The sequence below is a fragment of the Podarcis erhardii genome (genome assembly GCF_964252035.2).
Source record: "Podarcis erhardii genome assembly, chromosome: 1".
In the NCBI taxonomy this organism is placed as follows: Eukaryota; Metazoa; Chordata; class Lepidosauria; order Squamata; family Lacertidae; genus Podarcis; species Podarcis erhardii.
Window position 1 is genome coordinate 95,255,691 of NC_138497.1, and position 21,348 is coordinate 95,277,038.

General features: G+C 43.6%; 2 protein-coding genes across 3 annotated transcripts in view; both read right to left on the minus strand.

The window, feature by feature from the left end:
* The window catches only part of ESYT3 (extended synaptotagmin 3), a 40,681-nt gene extending 27,308 nt beyond the window's left edge, over positions 1-13,373 (minus strand). The window contains exons 1-4 of the mRNA XM_081871440.1: positions 12,901-13,373; positions 4,757-4,798; positions 4,025-4,159; positions 3,394-3,470 (exon numbers count right to left, since the gene is read on the minus strand). Coding sequence (XP_081727566.1) covers positions 3,394-3,470; positions 4,025-4,159; positions 4,757-4,798; positions 12,901-13,215 — 569 coding nt within the window. The 5' untranslated portion in view covers positions 13,216-13,373. The remainder of the gene's footprint in view (positions 1-3,393; positions 3,471-4,024; positions 4,160-4,756; positions 4,799-12,900) is intronic.
* A 7,430-nt stretch (positions 13,374-20,803) lies between these two features.
* The window catches only part of CFAP221 (cilia and flagella associated protein 221), a 30,162-nt gene continuing 29,617 nt past the window's right edge, over positions 20,804-21,348 (minus strand). For both annotated transcript variants that reach the window (XM_081871452.1, XM_081871451.1), the window contains exon 25: positions 20,804-21,022. In XM_081871452.1, coding sequence (XP_081727578.1) covers positions 20,899-21,022 — 124 coding nt within the window. In that variant the 3' untranslated portion in view covers positions 20,804-20,898. The remainder of the gene's footprint in view (positions 21,023-21,348) is intronic.

Below are 21,348 nucleotides of genomic sequence, written 5' to 3' on the forward strand. Positions count from 1 at the left end.
TGTCTTTGAGCCACGATGATCAGATTACATTAGTACTAGACAAGAGCCAAGAAATAAATTATGCCGTCATATAATCACCATCATGCGGTTTTGTGTAACTCTCGAAGTACTGCCAATTATGTTACTCATCTTTGATCAATGTTGAATTCTACCGGTAATGTGCAGCAATGATGCACTTAAGTAAAAAGCAGTCACGGGCATCAACCAAGTCAGCCTTAACTACCCCTTTGGGGGCACCTGCTTGGCCACCGTGAGAACATAATGTTGGATCACATGTGCCTTTGGCCTGATTCAGCAGGGCTAGAGATCTTATGTTCTTATGACTGTCAATTCCACACAATCAGACTTGCCTATGCTAATCTAAAGAATTTCTAAACTGCATAGACAAGACTGCAGTAATGCCAACTGTGGCGTTTGCCTCCTAGGGTGGGCCAAAAGGAAAGGGTTAAAATAGGTGTGATGTGATTGGCCAGTGAGAATGCAAGGGGGGAATAAAAGTTAGAGTGGGAGGTTTTGAAAGTCAGTTGAGGTTTGGGAGTTGAGAGTTGAGGCTTGGGAATTGAAGAAGGAAGAGGGAGGTTTAGGTGTGGGTTGGTAGAGCTGTATTGTGAGAGAGTGAGAGGAATTGTTAGGTGGAGTCAGATAGATAGTTGGAATAATCAGTTTGGAGTTGTTAGGAACTAAGAATAAGAAACTGACAAGAGAAAAATTAACTGAAACCATAAGCTTGTTCCTGCATATAAAAATAAACTTGATTATTTGTTTATGTTAACAACTAAGTGGACTCCACGTGTCCCCATGAGATATGGGGTGGTGGCAGCGGAAAAAACAATTGCAGTGGTGGCACAGGGTCAGTAGACCGTCAAACGTCCAGGGGCCCTGTGTGTGATCGCCACACCAACATTTAACAAAAGCGAAATATAAAATCTGGAAATAGGGTTAAGTCAAAACAGCAATGTTTGGTGAGCTGTCTCATACCTGCAAAACCCATATGTTCTTTTTTTAAAAATAATAATCTCCCAACCCCTTTGCAAAAGGTGTAAACTATTTGCAAGGGGGTGGAAAGAGTTGCGTGCATTGCCCAAGTCACCATGCCAAAGCTCTCTCTCTCCCCAACTCAGCTGCACAGAATGGACTAGCTAAGGCAGGGCACGTGTTCACATTCTGCCGCAGCTGGTTGTGTACACACAATGCACAAATAAGAGCTAGGCCAGGGAGGAAAAATGTCTTGCCCTACAGCAGGGAATGGAATCACGACTGCAGCATACCAAGAAGACACGATGCATTTCCCTGCTGACCTGGACAACTAGAGATCCTGTTCCTCTATCCCTTCCTCATTCAGAGTAAGGGCAATGGGAGTCTTTGCTTGCCCTAAGTGATGTCATCACATAACCACACCTGATTACAGAGTCCTATGTAATTCCCATATTCATCACGTGTTCCCTAATTTGTTGAGATCAGGCAGCAAAGAAGCCTTTCAAAGATAGAAGGAAAAAAAATGGCACCAAAGCAGCAAGTTGCAGAAAGAACTGCTATGGGGAACAACATGGCAAAATGTGATAGGTCCTCATTTCTCCTCAATCTTGACTATTTTCCTTCCCCCCAAAACAGCAATTTCACATTGAAAAGCAAACCTCACAAGACTTCAGCATAGAGCTGGAACCTCCCAACCACCAACACTTTGATAGGAAGGAATTCTTCTCCGCGTTTAACCTGCTTAGCTTTATTGCAGGTCACATTTAAACTTGCTGAAAGTTGTGGAGCATTTGTCACATTACAGGTGTAAACAGAGAATTCCAGCTGCTCCCACTTTTTCTTTGAGCCACAGAAAGGATCTGAAGGGCTGCTCCCAGTTCACAAGGCAAGGCAACATTCTCCAAGGTGCCCAACTGGATGAGCCGGTTTTTCTGTCCACTTGGATCCACCCTCTGCTGGGACTCTTCCTTAGGTGACCTCAACACAGCATCCTCTGTGAGTCATAAGGAGGACTGCGGATACCAGCCAAGCAAGACTGGCCTATTTGTAATGGAAAGCTACCTGCATGTCCAAGCCCTATCTGAGAGGACACCCACAAATCATTTTCATAATGATATGCCCTACCCCAGAGGGCACATAGTTGTGTCCAGGACACTGTTCCATTAAAACAACAACAACAACAACCCAAATGCATCCCCCGCTAAAGCAACTCAACAGCACGTCTTATAAAGAACTGGCTTGAACAAGCCAGCACCACACCATACTTTGCCTAAAGTAGCTTCTCTGGAATCTGCAGTTTTATGGGGTTTTGGAGACTACTGTAGGCTGGGGTAGCTCAGGTGGTAGAGCATGAGAGTCTTAATCTCAGGGTTGTGGGTTCAGGTCCCATGTTGGGCAAAATATTCTTGCATTCCAAGGTGTTGGACTAGATGACACTTGTGGTCCCTTCCAACTCTACAATTCATGATAAATCATTTTACTTTGCCCTTGGAGAGCAAGGGGACATCCAAAGTAATATTTTTGCCACTCCTTTCAGCACATTCTTTAAAGTCTATTTTCATAGCTATAAAGACTAGAAATTTTGAGAAAGTCAAGATGGCAGAAGGATTTAGCATCATAACAAATATAAAATCACATGGCTTTTCTGTAGTTTTGTAGAATATGTGTAACACTCCGCTGGTGAACTTTCACAGGCACCATCCACATACCTTCAAGTGTTTCTCGTTTCTCAAAACCACACCAGTTTTGAGGCTCCTGTTTTTAAAATTTGCCATGTTCTAAATGCAGCCACATCAGAGAGACAGTCACCTGCAGCATCATGAATAAATACTGGCTACAACTTGTGTTTAGTTAGGAGAGAGCTTAACCACAATCCTGGATTTGGAAGACAGGCTAAGCCAAACCTTGCTGGTAAGGAGCAAAGCAACTGCAAGTTCCTCTCTGGGAGCCCACACATTCCTATAGTCCTCCTGAGAAGCCATAGCTTGGTTTATCATGATCTGACATGCGAACCAGGCTGCAGAGACCCTTGTAACTGCCCATTGCACTTTTTCTCTTTTAGCAACGTAGGAACAGGACTATATGCAAGCGCAGAAATGGCAACAGACAGCACAGGCTCTGCATTCATTAAATACTAATAAAGGTACTTTCCTTAATGGGCTCAGCATTTTCCCCAAACTATTTTCAAACATCTCTCAGTGTTGCAACATACTGTATGTCCTTCTCTTTGAGGTCCCGGAGGAGGAGGATAGAAAACATAATTGATTGATATAATTGATTCATGGAAAGCAATTCTATCAAGGTGCCCAAATCAGCTCATTGACTTTCCTTGACCACTGCACTGTAAGATCAGAGAATTCTCAGTGACAAGCTATAGGGTGGTGGCGGCGGCGGGGATAGGGAGCAATACTGTCCTACCATATTTGCAAGTCCAGGATCACTTGTCTTCTATCGACTTCTTTGGTATAGGCCTTTACTCCTTTGATTTTAGGGCACTGAAAGCAGAGAAGACACACAACAGTGTTATCTGCCACTGTGATGAGCAACATACTGAAAAAAGGTCCAATTGCTTTCGAAAACAAGAATGTTCAAATATCAGACTAGACCCATTTAAATCCCAGAGGAAACAGAACTTTGAACTTGGTTATAGCAGACAACTTGCCCTCTAAATCCTGTCCTGCTAACTTCTAAATCAAGGCATCCTAAACTGAACATCCCTCCCAGAGAAGAGGAATTCTGGTATTTAACAATGCTGCTAAAGAAAATTAAAGGCAGAGCCAAATATTTTGGTTAGACTGACACTAAGTTGTTACAGTCCTAACAAAGGCTGGCTGTTCATACTTCTTGTTATTTTTTAAAGCGCTAAAGAGCAGAAACTATGCAGTTCACACACTTAGTATAAATGGAGGTGCAGGAAGAGAGGAGGAAATCTCTCACAAAGAGGTATATAGAAGTTACTTTGCTTTTAAGCACTATTCCTCCCCCTGCCCGAGCCACATATCCCAAAATCAAATAGCTTAGGTTTTCACAGCCAATGCCATCACCTTACCTTGTCTCCAAACTGGATTTTAGTGAATGTACATGTTTTCAAGTGCACGTTCTTAGCTCTGATTTTTGGTTCAAGGACTTCCTTAAATGTTTTTTCCATGATGCTCCCAAAGTATGGCCAGGCCTGTTCAAGAACCTAAATACCACACAAAGCAGAAAAAAAAAAGAATAGAAGCTTTGCATCATACAATGGAGTCTGTACTGTGGTTCTGAGTATCTAAAGATAGCAAGCAGAAAGAGAGTGAGTTTGCTAGTTTCGTTTTTTAAAAATAAAATAAAATATCAGATTACAGCAGGAGCACTCAGTGAGGAGTGGAGTCCACTGCCATTTACTGGGAAGGAGAGAAGGAATGGCAAGGTGGTGAAGAGGCTGGCGGTGTGCAAATACATCATCACCACCACCACGCTTTTCACCAACTGTTCCTGGATTCTAGAACAGAAGCAGGAAACGCATTCAGCACCAAGGATTGCACTGAAAACACATGAGAAGGACAGAGGGTCTCAAGTAAATGCAGTCCAAAGCTAGAATAGCCCAGTGGCCAGTGATAATTCTTATGTAAACCTTATATAAACTGCCTGAAAAGTGGTATGCCCAACATGAGAATTTAACCCACCCACTCACTAGAGCAAATATATTTATTCACTGGACATTTATGTGTTAGATCTAGCTTTAAAGAGAGTATATAAAGTCTGTCCAGATCAAACTTGTCTTGATGTTGGTTCAGTGCCTCACCTTGTTCAGCCATTCCACCCGTTCAACATCAGGGAAGTGAACCTGGCAAGCAAGAACGAACAAAAAAGCGAGATGTGAGCTCATTTTTTTTGCGAAAAAGAATTCTAGACAGGGTGCAAGTAAGGACAACGGGATTATGGAAGACATTGATGAGAAACTATGGTGCACAGAACAACTTGTGAGGTTCTTTTCAATGGGAGATAGTCCATTGATGTGTGCGCGTTGGCAAACTTAGTAACGGGTTTCCAAGGAAGCTTGTGCAAATCTTATTGCTACGCATTCAAGAATACTGCTTTGGGCTCCCCTTTCCCAACAGGGAAATTTAATTTCATTGAGTCAGTGGCCTACAGAAGACAGAACAGTCAGCATATAAGGCATTCTTGACAATACAGTCAAAGAAACAAGCACACAGGCAGGATCAAATTCTCAGTAACAGGAGGCCAATCCTCCAGAGTCCAAATCCTAAATGGCTGCTTTTTTCCCTTGCCATACATTTAAAGCACATCAATTTCCTACAAACTGTAAAAAAAGCTATTCCTCAAAAAGCTATAATTTCCAGCTCCTTTAACGAACTACAGTTCCCATGATTCCTTGGGGGAAGCCATGTGCTTTAATTATATAGCATGGATGTCTGTCTCTCTCACACCCATCCAGTTATGCTCTGCCTTGACTAATTTGAGCTCCCTTAGGGATGAAAGAAGTGCCTATTTTAGCTGCCTGACAAGCCAATTATTCTCCATCATGACCAGGGCAGTTTTTCTATGCTGCAGTAAGAGGACGCAGCTCAAAACCAGACCAACGAAAGGATGCCTACAAACTATGGGAAGTTAGAGCATCATTTAAAATGCAGACCCCCTCATACACCAGAAGCTTTGGGGTTTTCACAAGATTATTTGTTCCACAAAAACTCCAACCGATGTAGAATTTACATAACTTTCCTGACTATGGTGCTTGGGGTTCTGTTCTGGGCTTCACTTGCTTCTGCACCATTCAGTTCATAGAGCTCAGCCAACTCAAACATTCACTGTGTCTGTGGAATAGACAGGACCTCTTCAGACTCAAGCTGGGACAATTCTGTTTTGAATACACCTCAGGGTAAAAAGATACCCTGATTGTGGAAAGCTAATACAGTATGTTAAGAACAAGAAGGGTTTAATCCTTGCATTATTATTGTTGGTAGAGCATTCAAATACAGTGGAACCTTGGTTCTTGAATGCCTTGGTACTCAAACACTTTGGCTCCCGAATGCCGAAAATCCAGAAATAAGTGTTCCACTTTTTGAACGTTTTTTGGAAGCCGAACGTCCACTGCGGCTGTCGGCTATTGTTTCCGGGGTGCCTGCACCAATCAGAAGTTGTGCCTTGGTTTTTGAATGTTTCGGAAGTTTAACAGATTCCAGAATGGATTATGTTTGAGAACCAAGGTACCACTGTACCTGAACCTTCAGTCTGACTATGCTATAGCCTGCTATTTATTAACATTTGAACTGGCTCCAAGAATGACAAATTCTCCATTTGAAGATCGTCTCAGACACCAAATCTCTTGACTCCAAGTTCCTCCCACTACTGTAAACTTTGCTACTGTAGCACTGTCTGAACCAGCCATTAGTGACATGTAAAATTTGGTAGATACACACTGTTCATGGCCCATATAGATGTGAATCCAAGACAATTACTGCTGTCCCAAAATATTCACAGCAAAAACTTAACCCTGTCTACTGACAGGTAAGACCTATTGATGTCAACGGGGCTTAGGTAAAGGTAAAGGTAAAGGGACCCCTGACCATTAGGTCCAGTCATGGCTGACTCTGGGGTTGCGGCGCTCATCTTGCTTTATTGACCGAGGGAGCCGGCGTACAGCTTCAAGGTCATGTGGCCAGAACGACTAAGCCGTTTCTGGCGAACCAGAGCAGTGCACGGAAACACTGTTTACCTTCCCGCCGGAGCGGTACCTATTTATATACTTGCACTTTGATGCGCTTCTGAACTGCTAGGTTGGCAGGAGCAGGGACCGAGCAACGGGAGCTCACCCCGTCGCGGGGATTCGAACCGCCAACCTTCTGATCGGCAAATCCTAGGCTCTGTGGTTTAACCCACAGTGCCACTCGTGTCCCTTTCCCTAGCAAATTGGATTGTAGCCTCAGCAATTTGCTTCCACAGGTGCACTTGGAGAAAGTCTCACCTTAATTCAAATACAGTTTTATTAGAAAGGTAGAGCACATGCCTTGCATGCCAAAAGTCCAAAGTTCAAGCCCAGCATTTTATTTTTTTTAGCTGAATAGTTGAAATGATCACGTCATGGGCAATACCTCTAGCTAAGCCTAGGGAACACTGCCGTCTCTCAGAATAGACAATCCTAAGCTTGATAGACAGATCTGACATGATATAAAGGAGCTTCATTCTTATGAATTAATTTGCATCTTTCCTTTTAAGAGTGGAGGTTTCAAGCTAAGTCTAGTTCTTGCCATCTACAAATTAAAACATAAAAGCCCTCCAGCATGCTTTTCTATACATAAGCAGTTACTATGCTTTTTCTAGAGGTCAACACACACAGAATTTTAAAATCACCTCATCTTCTACAGCAAATGGTATTAACACATTGGTGTTACTCTTATATGATAAAATGTGCAGCCTCTCAGGTGCTAGAGATCAAACACTGCTGGCATTTAGTAATAAAGGAGACCAATACCACAGGAACCAAGTGGCATTGACCTCAACTGTAAAGGCTTTCTGCAGGAGATTACACCCTGATTCACTATGAATTGCAGTTTTCATACTAATCAAAACTGCTCTTCTTCTCTATAAAATACCAGTTTATTACAGCTTTAATACACAACTGAGCTACATCTTACTTCAATGTTCCAAGAGAATAATGTCTACCTAGATTATTTGTGATAAAATATCAGTTTCTCTGAGGGAATAATGTTCTGAATGTGGATCCAAATTTATGATGTTTTAATTATTTGGTTGTATACTTCCATGGTGTTATTTTTTAAAAAATGAATTGGTGGTTTAAAAACACTCTTATAAAATAGTTTGCCCTATATACCAGTGTCAGTGGAAATGTTTTATGAGAGCAAATAGTATTCCAACCTCTGGAAACAGCTTTTGTGAAGAGCCTGGATGGCAATCAGTAATCTGCAAAAATGAAGTCCCCACACCTTGTGCAAAGTCACCACTGAATACAACCTAAAGTTCTTCCTTGCCAGTGATATGAATGTTATAGCCGACCTTCAGTTTTACAGGTGTAAATAGAAAGTGGAGCCATGTTTTTCACCTTGACAGCTTCCTCTTTGTTACACAAGAGCAAATGCCACAACATGCAAATAACTGGGCTGGAACAATAGCAGGAAACAAGATCAAATGGTACCGTCTGAGACAGAAAACATCTGTATTGCATGTTGTATGCAATGTTAATGCTTTATATTGTATATACAGGTACGTTGTATTTATGTATGTATATGTGTTCCAAGTGTAAGTTGTTTGGAGACCTTTTAACTTCAAGCAACTAATGACTCTAATAAAATAATAATAATAATATTTCTGCCTCTAAGATGTTGCCCTTCCCCCTCAAAGTGAGACACTGCACCTGAGAGTAGGAAGCTAGCTTGATTGGTGCAGGATACATAACATGGCAGACAAACAACTGTCCATTCACTGTACCATAGCATCTGCTTCACTCTGCCTTGTGGCAGGGCTGACCCTGACTTGTGGGGCGCAGAAGATGGTCCACTTCTGAACTAGATTGTTTCACCTATTGACTCAATTGCTAGAGCATCACATAGGCATTCCATTCAGGTTGAGGATTTGACAGTATATTACTGTATATACAAAGTAATGGGAGCATCAAATATAAGAGTTTCCTGAGAATTCCATCCCAATGACTGAAGCTAGCTAGACAACCAGCAGGTTCAAGAGTTTGATGTCAAGAATGAGGGCCCCTCCCATTGCAAGAAAGCAGTAAAAACTTAAAAACATGCATAATAAAACCTCACACACAGGGAAAGCCCATTTGTTGTTGGCAAACCCAGCTCTAAACAGGCTCAACTGATGCAACCTTCTGCTGTTTACGCTACCCAGACCAACACTTTCATCACAGTGACCTTGTGGTGGTGAATGTATCCTATGTCACTCCAAGCAGAAATGATCACACAGAGGCATCTACCTTTAAAGCACTTCCTTCTGAAAGTCTAATAATGTTCTCAATTATTTATAACTGCCAACACCTTTACAGTGGTACCTCGGGTTACATACGCTTCAGGTTACACATGCTTCAGGTTACAGACTCCGCTAACCCAGAAATATTACCTCAGGTTAAGAACTTTGCTTCAGGATGAGAACAGAAATCGTGTTCCGGCGGCGCGGCAGAAGCAGGAGGCCCCATTAGCTAAAGTGGTGCTTCAGGTTAAGAAACAGTTTCAGGTTAAGTACAGACCTCCGGAACAAATTAAGTACTTAACCTGAGGTACCACTGTACTACGTAAAATATTTTTTTCCAGCGAAGGAGGAAAAGCTGCTCTTGACCTTCTGCACATTATGTTGTACAGAAGTAAAAGAGAAACCTATGAAGCAATAGAAACTGGATAAGCAACATTCAAGGATCGGAAAATAGTTCAGATAATTTAGGCATCCATCATGATAATACATTGGAAATTCCAGAGTACAATACCAAGGCCTGCTTCTGCCGGAGTGTGTGTGTGTGTGTGTGTGTGTGTGTGTGTGTGTTATTGACTGCAACGTTGACACAGCTGCAGCAAATAGGAAGGTGGAGTAGATCCTTGTGGGGGAGTCAAGGATTAGTGATATTCCCAGGGTGGAAGAGGCTGAAACACAGACGAAGGCCAGGTTCACATTCTCTTTTACTGTGAAATCCCAGAGTTACCAGTGCTGGGTTTTTCATTCATGTTCACTCTCCAAAATGCATATGTAACCTTTGTTATAAGATACATCAAACTGTGTTTTACACAGGTTAGAGTCCTTCAGTCATTCCTAATTCATCTCTAGCCAAGGTGTGAACACCTTTGCATAAAGCATCCCTGTTCATCAATGTGCTGCCCCCCAGGCTATATATAAAAGAACATAAGAAGAGACTGCTGGATTAGACCAATGTCTCTTCTAGTCCAACATCCTGTTTTCACAGTGGCCAACCAGGTGCCTGTGGGAAGACTATATGCAGGATCTGAGCACTTTCCCCTCCTGTGGATTCCAGCAACTCGTATTCCGTAGTATTGCTGCCTCCAACTGAAGAGGCAGAGCAATAGCCATCTGTGTACACCAGAGGTGCACAACCTGCAGCCATCTAGATGTTTCTGGACTACAACTCCCATCAGCCCCAGCCAGCATCAGTGATCAGGGATGATGGGAGGCGTAGTCCAACAACATCTGGAGGGCTGCAGGCTGTGTACCCCTGGTGTACACAAACAGAAATTAATCAAAGCCATACTGATGTGAACAGCTGGGGGGGAAGCTGTGAAATGCAGGGGAGGGGGACAAGTTCACTGCTCTCTCAGGTGGTAATGTGAACACATCTTAAGCTGTTTGGAGGAAGGGCGGGATGCAAAAATGATGCAATGCATAAATAAATAAGCTGCCAGTGCTACAATACCACTCAAGGATTAAAGAAGGATACACTAATATAATATTTAGGAGTCACAAGGGCGCCCTGAAGACAGATTTTCTTGTGATCCAAGGTTCTCCAAGAATGTGGCTCAAAACAAACAAACAAATGTGGCTTCTGGTGGTTTCTGAGTGCCTTGAAGACAGTATTGAAAGGGATATTTGGTGGAGAGAGGTGAACAATATCAAAGCTATGAGTGCAGATGGGACTTAAAGGAGGAGTAGCAATATCTACCTCCCTAGGTAAAGAAATTGGGGGGAAATTGAGAGAAGGCCCAGGGGTGAGAGCTGGGAGAGAAGCCTGCAACAAGGGAATGGTATGGCTACATTTAATGCATGCAAGTTGAGCTTTTCTAGAATAGTATTTGGAAATAGCCCCCCACCCCTGTTTTGCATGCTGCCATTCTTTCTCTTGCTTAATTTTAAACTGTTGAATTAATTAGGTTAGCATATTTACACTGTTTTATACAATGCTCTTTGGGCTGATTTTTAAATATTTATTTACTGAGATCATGTTGATTTCAAGTTGCTCCTCCTCCTCTTTTTTTTTTTTTTTTTGGAATTGTTATACTTGCTCTTGTTCATCCTGTGAATGACTTTAGGCACAGTTTTGTGAGGAAGCAGCACAGAAACAAACAGATGATCAAAACTTATGATCAAATTGCCTCAGGGTCAAGTGTAGCAAATTGCACTTTTTCCTCTGCATGTTACTGCTCTTGTAGAGCCAATTGCATTTCAAGCAGAGAACACTATATGACTTTGACAGTGCAGTCCTATTCATCACAATGCAAACACTTGCTTTAGAGTGGGGGTTTCCCTCAGTACCTCAGCAAGAGAGGAGAGGTTTAAGTTCCCCCTCTGATTTCCTTCACTGTCAGTCCCAGCTGATGCAACTCTACATTTAAAACAACAGCAGCAGGTTCAGAAACAAAAAATGGCATCTAGCTAAGTTTTAACCAGAATAGGCCCACTGAAGCTAATAGGCCCAACTTAATCATGTTCATCTGTTTCAATGGGTTTACTCTGAGTAAAGCTTAGCTATCACACAAATACCCATTAACCTCACATGTGGTTTGTCCAGGGCTCCAGAGAGCACAATAAATCTGAACTCCAAACTCTCCATCATCTCAGTTCACTGAACAGATGAACCACCACAGTTATTTTAGCCATCACTGTTACATCTAATGGCATATTAATGTCAGTGGCCTCACAAGCACATATATTTCAAGATACTGCCTGTTATTCAAGTTTGGACTGGGACTATTCAGATGCTGTACAAAACCTTTACCTAAATATAAAAGAGGGGGTGGGGCTGGGGGGGCGAGAGGCAGAGGTCAGGTGTGTCCCCTTGTCAATAAACATTTTCCCTCTCACTGCTGTGATAAAACTAACACGGTCAAGCTCAGTTACGTCTTTAGAGAACCTCTACAAATCATCAGAAGATGGGGAATCTGCACCTTCGAAATGCATTCCTGACCATTGGTCATGCTGGCTGAAACAGATTGGAAACTGGAAACCAATAACATATTACCTTTTTACTATCAGGACAGCCAATCAGAAGAAGAAAAAAGCACAGGGGAAACCACCACAAACAACTACAGGTGGCAGCCATGAGTTTTAAGTTTTCTTTCCTGATAACAGTTTTTGTTTTAACCGTTTCATAAGCTGCCTGGAGCCTGAAAAAGGCGGCACAGAAGTGTATGAGGCTGCAATCCTATAAACACTTAACCAGAAGTAAGTCCCACTGAATTCAGTGGGGCTTACTTCTCAGAAGAAGTTTACAGGATTGCATTATAAGTGACCTACAACATTTCAGAAGCATGCTTTTAAACATCAAGCAGTGTGACCACAAAAGATTATCAAAAACCATTTAAAAAGATTTAAAGGCTATTAAGAGCAATTAAATATACATTACAAAACCAGATACTTAGACACCCATTTGGCTTTCAAGGCCTCATGGGGAAAGGATCTGTAAAGTTGTGATTCTAGTGACAAGAACACCCCACTCCAATCTTAGATTTCTACTGAGTATGGACCAGAGCAGCACTTCAACACAGTAGCTTAAGGATATTAAAAAGTCACATTAATTATTAACAGATTTTTAAAATTTGTTTACCTACTGACAATAAGCTGGGGTGGCATCCCTTGGCTTAGTTACCACTTACCTCCAAAGTTTCAGACCAATCTTTCAACATGACCCCACCAGAATGGAGAATTACCATTCAGAAAAAGCGATAAATTACAAGGGCGGTTACTGCTTCTCCGTTTCCAAAACAGACAACCTGAAAGGGAATCTGCTTTAACTCAAATATTTTTTCCGTTTCCCTCTGAAAAGCTCCTCACCGGTTTGGAAACTGAATATGAAGCCGTCTATAAATGCGTAAGACAAACCTCAGCGCAAACAAATAAACCTCAGCGCTGATAAATCAGGAGACGGGCACGATTTTCCCAGATTGCCATAGGGGATCCAAAGCGGTCCCCCAGGGCGCTCCTTCCCCCGCCCGCCCGCCCGCCCGCCCGCGCGCTTACCCAGGCCGGCAGCTGCTGCAAGGCGATGCCCTGGCTGATGGCTTGCTTCTCATCTTCGACGAGCCCGAAGGCTGCCAGCAGCCGGGAGCGCTTCTCGCGCCGGTTCCTCCGCCACCACATCCACAGCAGCAAGCCGAGGAGCACCCAGCTCGAGCTGAGCCCCACGTAGCCGGCCAGGTACACGGGCGCCAGGCACAGCAGCGCGCGCGCCGCGAACGAGCCCAGGTGCCGGAGGACGGGCGACACAGGCTTCGGCTCCCCCGACGCCGGCGCTCCGGCGCTCGGCTCAACGCCCGGCGGAGCCGTCGCCGGCATGGCAAGGAAGAAGAAGACGCGGAAGGAGAAGAAGAAGAAGAAGTGGAGCTGCTCCTAAGCCAAGGACAGGCAGCGGCGGCGGCGGCGTCGCTTTTCCCCGCCCGTCCAGCCAGGCGCTTCGACGGAGCTGCCGCTTCTCTAGAGATCCGAAGCGACCACCATCGCGGACGCCACTCAGCGGCTCCAAGGCTTCTCACAGCCCGAGCCACGCAGGTGGTGGTGTTGTTGTGGCGCTTGGCCCCGCCCCCCTAGGCTTCTCTCAAGGGAGGGGATAGGGTGGGAGAGACCAGGAGCGGAAGAGGCACCCACTGCTCTCTGCTGCCCTCTAGAGTGCCTCTCGTTTCATGGCGACGGAGGAAGCTACTATTGGTCCATCGAGCAAAGGGCCATCTACACCAGGGGTTGTCAACCTGGTCCCTACCGCCCACTAGTGGGCCTTTCAGGGTTCTAGGTGGGCGGTAGGGGGTTCTATAGCACAAGCAGAATCCTCGTTCCATAGAGCACAGGTGGGCGGTAAGGAAATTTTGCCATCAAGAAAGATGCATTAGTGGGCGGTAGGTATACCCTGGTAGGTATACCCTGGTCTACGGTACCCTGGGCGGTAGGTATACCCTGGTCTACCCTGGGCGGTAGGTATACCTGGTAGGTATACCCTGGTCTACACAGACTGGCAGCAGCTCTCCAGGAGTCTCTCTCAACCCAACTGGAGTATCGAGCCTGGGGTCTTCTGCTTGCAAGGCAGGTGCTCTGCCACTGAGCCAAGGCCGTTCCCTAAGTTAACTTTCTGGTGGATTAAGCTTTGACTTTTAAAAATAAAGCCTGGTTCAGATTAGTGGTGTGTGTCCCTGCCCTGGGTATTCTGTGACATGTAGTTGACATAATACTGCATTAATACAGTGGTACCTCAGGTTACATACGCTTCAGGTTACAGACTCTGCTAACCCAGAAATATTACCTCGGGTTAAGAACTTTGCTTCAGAATGAGAACAGAAATCATGCTCCGGCAGCACGGCAGCAGCAGGAGGCCCCATTAGCTAAAGTGGTGCTTCAGGTTAAGAACAGTTTCAGGTTAAGAACAGATCTCCATAACGAATTAAGTACTTAACCCGAGGTACCACTATAGTGGGTTTATGATGGACACACGGCTATCCTTTATTAGTTCTGTGATACTATTATGTACATTATTGGCATCCTGAGGGGCACTCTGGCACTGTAGTGTTAACAAAAGTGACACACACACACACACACACACACACACACACACACACACACACAGAGTGGTGCACAGCACAGTGACTCTGCAGGTGAGTCGTTGCTGCATGTGGGGCAGGAGAGTAGGAGGGGCAATATGGGTGGAGACTGGCGCTGTGCAAACACGCCGCAGCACCTTACAACATGGGATACATTTGGGTGCCCCCCCCCAATTTGTTTTGCCCTTCACCTTTCAGGCTTTCCCCTTCTCGACGACTCTTGCCTTCTCCTCCCCGCACCCCCATCTTGAGCCTTCTCTCTTTTCTCATTACAGTGGTACCTTGGGTTACATATGCTTCAGGTTACATACGCTTCAGGTTACACACTCCGCTAACCCAGAAATATTACCTCAGGTTAAAAACTTTGCTTCAGGATGAGAACAGAAATCGTGTGGCGGTGGTGCGGCAGCAGCAGCAGGAGGCCCCATTAGCTAAAGTGGTGCTTCAGGTTAAGAACAGTTTCAGGTTAAGAACGGACCTCTAGAATGAATTAAGTACTTAACCCAAGGTACCACTGTATCTTTAATAATAAGAAACACCATCTTTTAAAAGAAAAAGAGGCATGGTGCAGCCCTGGAGGGTTGAGGTCACTATAGAATGGTAGACCAATTACTGGCAATTACTAAATTCCACAGGCAGTTACTGAATTAATTAGTAAGGAGCTACCAGCTGAAGCAACTATGAAATGGCGTCTAGGGCAAGAAAGACTGTGTCGCAAAGTGCCAGGAGGTTCTTGGTCATGTCTTTTACAGACTAGCATGGGTAACTTCTCTGGAATGCCAACACACAAACTGGTGCTTCCAAGCTGTCTTCAGGGGCAGCCCCACGTAAAGTGCATTGCAACAATCAATCTGAGAGATTATGAGAGTTGTGATGACTGTAGCCAGCTTCCTGCCCTGCTGGGAATGCAACAACTAGTTTGCTGGATGAGACTTGACAGACATGGGGTAGTATTCAACTGAGTTTGTTATTATTTATGCTATGCATTTTTGTGTTTTTATATTGTGATCTTCAGATGAAGTATGTCGATACGCCGATAGATATATAGATAATATTCTCTCACAAAGAAACCTGCCCAGCTAGTTCAGCAATGGAATCCTCCATTAGAGCTTAACCCTTGCTTGATCTAGGACCCCAGGAATTAGAAGTGACTCAGGCACCACACAGATTAAACACTCCAAACTCACAACATAAATAATCATAGCCTAGGATGGCAGGGCTCACAGCATGAACACTCCAGCACGTTTTGCCTCCTCTTTTTATTTCCTGGGAAACCCACAAGCCATAGCTCTGGGTCCAGTGCAGAACAAGATAAGCCTCAGAATCAGCTCCCAGAATCAGCCAAAAACTCACACAATCCCACTTCTGCCTCTATTTTATTTTACTTTACTTTTCTGCATTTGATTAACTTGTGCTGCCATCTAGTGCATAAATCCAATGTTGCAAGGGAAGCTAGGTGAGCAGGAAATTCTGAGCCAAATCAGAATAAGAATGTAGTTACATGCAGCCAACTCGGGGCAGATTAACTTGTAATCATGATTAAAATGTGTTCACAGATTGAAATTGTGGGTGATGCATTTGTGCAGCAATCAAGTGTGCAGTGAACACACTTTTTAATGGAGCAGGTAAAAAGTTTCATTTATTTACATTTTGATCTGCAAACCCCTTTATTGGATTAAATCTATCATTGATTGACATACAAAATCTGGACATGCACTTGTCATTATTTCAGAGGAGCCTTGCTGGATCAGACCACACAGGTCCATCATCAAGTCCAACATTCTAGTCATTTCTTGTGCGCAGGATTCAACTATAATCATTGTGCAGTAAGTGTGCCAGCACCACAACCTCTGCTTCTGCAAGGGGGCATTCCCTACACACATCCTAAATCTGTTCTGGGGGTTAACACAAACCTTTGGACCATGTTTGGGGGCAGCACACATGTGGGGGAGGAGAGGAATGGTTTTTTGTATATGTAGAAGTTGTTCCACTAACACAATATTTTAGTTGAGTGCTAGCCTTTAAATACTTACAGCAGGAATGGCCAAACTTGGCCCTCCAGTTGTTTTGGGACTACAGTTCCCATCATCCCTGACCACTGGTCCTGTTAGCTAGGGATGATGGGAGTTGTAGTCCCAAAACAGCTGGAGGGCCAAGTTTAGCCATGCCTGACTTACAGGCTGCCTTTCTGGACAAAGTCCTCTCAAGGTGGTGAAAATAATCTAATTACCCTTCTGGAATTTGGGTTCAAGTGCATTACAATAATTATATAGTTTTTAAAAGTGCGCTGTAGGTGTTGTAACAGCAACCGTCCATTAAAACTGTGTACGCAGTTTACTTACAGCAGGTGTGGCTGTTCTTCACTAATGTTCCCAGTCTAAATGCCAGCCAAAGGTCCTTAAATTTTGCCTCCTTTTGTCTTTTGATTGGCTTACATCAGGAGAACTTGTCTGAGCTGGAGTTGCTAACATGTGGTTTACGTTGGAGTGCTAGCTCCTTGCAAGAATGAAAAGGAGAGAAGAGGTCCAGTGATCTTATGATGGCGTATAGTAATGATGCTGAAACACTTACTGTTCTGGTTGACCATATGAAATCCTCTAGCTCATGATGTGTAGCTGTTTTCTGAATCAAGTCAGTGCTTCGATTATAGGAGAAAAGGAGGGAGAACTTTACTGAAATCCCCAAACCTGGCACCCCACCTGTGACTCCCCTCCCTCAATTTTAGCTATTCATGACCCTCCCCATAGCTTTCTGAAAAAAGCTTTAGTGTGGCAGCATCTGTTTCCTGGAACTCGGCCTTTCACTGCATTGTTTTTCTGCATGCTAAAAACCATTTTGCTCACACAAGCCTACCTAGATATGTGATTTTATTATGTACATTTGCTTTTGAAACTGGGTTGACTTTAACTTTTCCTCAGAGTATCATTAATAAAAACTAATAATAATAATAAAAGACTTTTACTCAGTAGACCCATTGAAATGAATGGTCTCAAGTTAGTCATCATGACCATTCATTTCAATAGGTCTCAAAGACTGGGTGTGCAAACAGTCCCTCTTTCTGCTCTTGACTGTTCCAGGAGTTCCTGATCTGCTATCAGTGCAGGGGTCCCTTCAAGGGGAGGCTCTGCACTGAATTCAGGGACCCTCGTCTGCTTCTCCTCAACCTTTGGGGTGCCTGGTTCATCCTTTGAGGACTCAGTGTCTGGTACGAGGTCAGGGCTAGGAGTGACTGATACTTAGATGTTTCAACAGAAAATGGTCAATAATTTGGGGGCTAAGAAATGTCTACACAGGTGTATGGGGTGTTAGGGGAGGGATAGTACCTCAGGTGGGGGACACGTCATACACCTTCTGGGGTAGTTTGTCCACCTTTGGTCCCCCACCCAGCTCTCACCTGTGGCTCCTAGAAGTTATCAGCATGCGACATGGGCCACACCCCGGGAAATGGCTTTGACTAGCCAGCTTTACCAGGTGAGGGTAGCCAATGGATCTCAAACCCTCAGTGAGTTAGGGGCTTCTCCTGCATGTGAAGACAGGCTCTGGCAGATTGAGCGGACGAGGCCAATAGTAAGTCCAAAGATCAAGGCACATGTTGTAGAGGGAAGTGAGGGGGCAAATGGGGCTTGTCAATCTAGGCAGCCATGTAGAAGGGAAACTCTGATCCTAAATCTCCACTGCCTTGCGGGATATCTTCAGGAGAAGAAAAGGCTAAGGAGTAAACCCTACACAAATCCAGAGTGGAGTCTCTTAAGATGGTTCTGGAAACTCCTGCAGCCAAGCTGGTGCCAAACGTGTTGCTCTGCTTTCCTTTGGGCCACATCAGCAAGACCAAGAGAAGGGTCTTACCAGCTGGGCAGCCCAGGACCTCCATACACACTGCCCAGGCTTGCACCCCAGGGAGTTCACTTTGGGGCTGCTAAAACAATGGCTTGACTTTACCCCTGGAGGCACACTCCATTGTCTCTTGAGAAGGAAGGATGCCAGCACACATGAAGCTGAAAATATGTAACGATAATGATGGTTGTAAAATTGATGTACTTTTTGTTTCTTTTAATTTTTTTTAAAGAAACCTCTTAGTGTGTAATGTAGCAGTTTCCCCCAATTGTCGCCAGCTCGGAATATCCAGCTGCTTATGGTCGTCCTGGTGACTGTATCTGTATCCCCTGTTTCCGTGGAAGACTGAGGTCATGACCACATATTGCAATGAGGCAGCACCCCATAGCATAAAACTGTGCAGGAAATTAAAAATGCAACTCCAGCATGAAATAATGGAAATGAAACCTTTGCACTCTCATTCAGCTGACTGGGAAATTTAATCAAGTGGCACATGTGGCCAATAATCAATAGCAAATGTTGTTATTTGTACAGCTATGTTAGGTGGGTTATCTAGCAAAACCTGACTGAATTTGTAGTGCTGGCTTCAGAAACTTCAAACACACTTTAACAATGAATCATGCTACATAAACAATAACACTTTCGCAGCAGGGGACACCAAATATCCTCTATTCACACAGGTAAACTGGGAAGATTGCCCAGCAGTGAAGAAAGCCTAAGACTTTTTTTAAAACAAGAAAAAAGCTATTGCTTTAAAGGTGCTGACAACTGCTGAGGGTGACGATTGTGACTTAACATATCTGTCTAATGGTGGAGCACAAATTTTGCATTAAAAGGTTCCAATTTCAATCCTGTGTTTCCAAGTAGGGTTGGGAAAGACCTGTTTGAAATCCTGGAGAGCTAACTGCCCATCATTGTAAACAATACTGAGCTAGATGGACCAATGGTTTGACTTCATAAAAAGCAACAGGTCTAGAACCAACGGATGGCAGAGCTGGGCACTGGCCAAGTACCCCAGGGGTTTGGAAAAGCCACTCACCTGGGGCTCCAGATGCTTTTCAGAAGCAAGGCCAGGCTCTACCCTGGTTGGGAGGTGTGTCTGGAAAGCCCACTAACAGCACAGCCCTCCAAAGTCTGGTGATGTTAAGAGAGCTTCATTAAGTTCCACTGGTCCACCCATAATTCTCTGCCACTCTTTGTCTAGTCTGCCTGGCATCATCTCAAGAGCTGCTGGGGCTAAACCAGGAACATTTTCCAGCTTTAGTGGATGTACCCTGTATATTAACTTTTGTTTTGTTTTGTTATTATAGTTGAATGTTGCTCTCTCTCAGATTTTAGATCTATTTTCAGAAGGCGCGTCAGTTACTCCCCACAATCCCATAAAGCCTAATTAATTTAAGAGGCTGGCAATATATATTGCACTGAACAAGGATACTGATGTTAAGGAACACTGAGTTTCCCCACAGACATCAGCTTATGAAAATCTTAAGCATTTTTCCAATTTTCCAATTAATAAAGCCCATAAATCACCACTTCTTATGTAACTGGGGGTGTCAGTGATAAAGGATGTCTTGGAATTTTATGTATTTTACACTAGGTGATAAAAACGTCTACGTGAAACCAGACCGGACCAGAGAACAATGCAGAGAAAAACAACGGCTTGGCAAATTAATCCAATAAAAAACTAGGGGGAAATGAAGCAAATTTGTTTTGTTGTATTTAATACTAGAAAACTTATTTACAGACATTAGTTTACATGACATTTCCTCAGGCTAAGTTCCCGTTTCCAATCAAACTTCACATTTAACACTGTCTGTCACTGAGACAACTCCTGAGCATGCAACCAGTCGGCTCCTTGACAGGCCCATGACAGGGCCGATGTGATAATTCACTTTCAATCCCCTTCACTTTGCTGTCTCATTATGCCTAATCTACCTGCCTGCAAGATCTTGAGGGGAAACAGTGACCCTTTGAATCCAGAAAGTCAAAGAGTCCAGGCTAGAGTCTGAGGTACAGTTCATAATTGTTGTAATTCCACAATTAAACAGAAGGCAATGAACTCAAATATAGAGCATATCATTTTTTTCTACCTTTTATCAAAAAGCAATTAATGCTGTCACACAAGATACACAACACTGTGCTCTTTCTCTCTGTCTATGCACAGGTGGGTAAGCTATGGACCAAACATGTATATGGCAAAATATATATACATAGCAACATGGTTGTCAAAGAATCTAGACACAGGGTTTCTCAGAAACAGCTTTGTATAAAATAATAAAGATGGGAGGGCATCCCACCACTGATATTAACTGTTCACCTGGTGTTTTCCTCTCAACCTTTCTCTCTGTTAGTGTGTGAAGCTGCTCTTGCAAGCCAACTAATACACAATACGGCTCATTTTCTGAAGCAACCGATGTATAGGTACGGAGGGGAAATAAAACATATTATACTTCCAATTCACGTGGCATATAATTTGCAATGTTCAGGGTCCTCACATGAAAATATAACAGTGTGTAGAGCTTTTATTTTCACAAGAAGCTATGCTACATAAAAAATGTAGAAAGTTTGGCTGATGCATGAAACTATCTCAGCATAGTATTTAGTTGAGAACTAGGTGCTTCTGAATGGCCTTTTCTTTCAGTTTCTCCATAGATTCACCTATCCTTTGTCCAAAAATGTTGTTCTGAGTTTGAATATACCAGTCCACAATGTCTCTTATATCTCTGAAAAAGGATACAGGAAAAAGTTCAGGACATGAAACAAAGCAAACTAGACTTCCTGGAGCAGCCAGAGCTAGCACTAACCAGAAGTAGCCAACATTTGGCAGAGCACATTCAAACGGTTGGGAAGAGAGGAACCTGTTTGGAAGTTAAATGTTTGGCCTACCATACTCAGAAGTCTATCATATATAATGGCCCATATTCTGAGTGCGTCCAAAAGTGCATCACACAAGCCAAACATATCCAAATTTTGGTATACATACAGAAAATCCAAGGGCTACTGAAACCGATGGAATATATTCTACCAACACCACTTCATTTTTCATTTA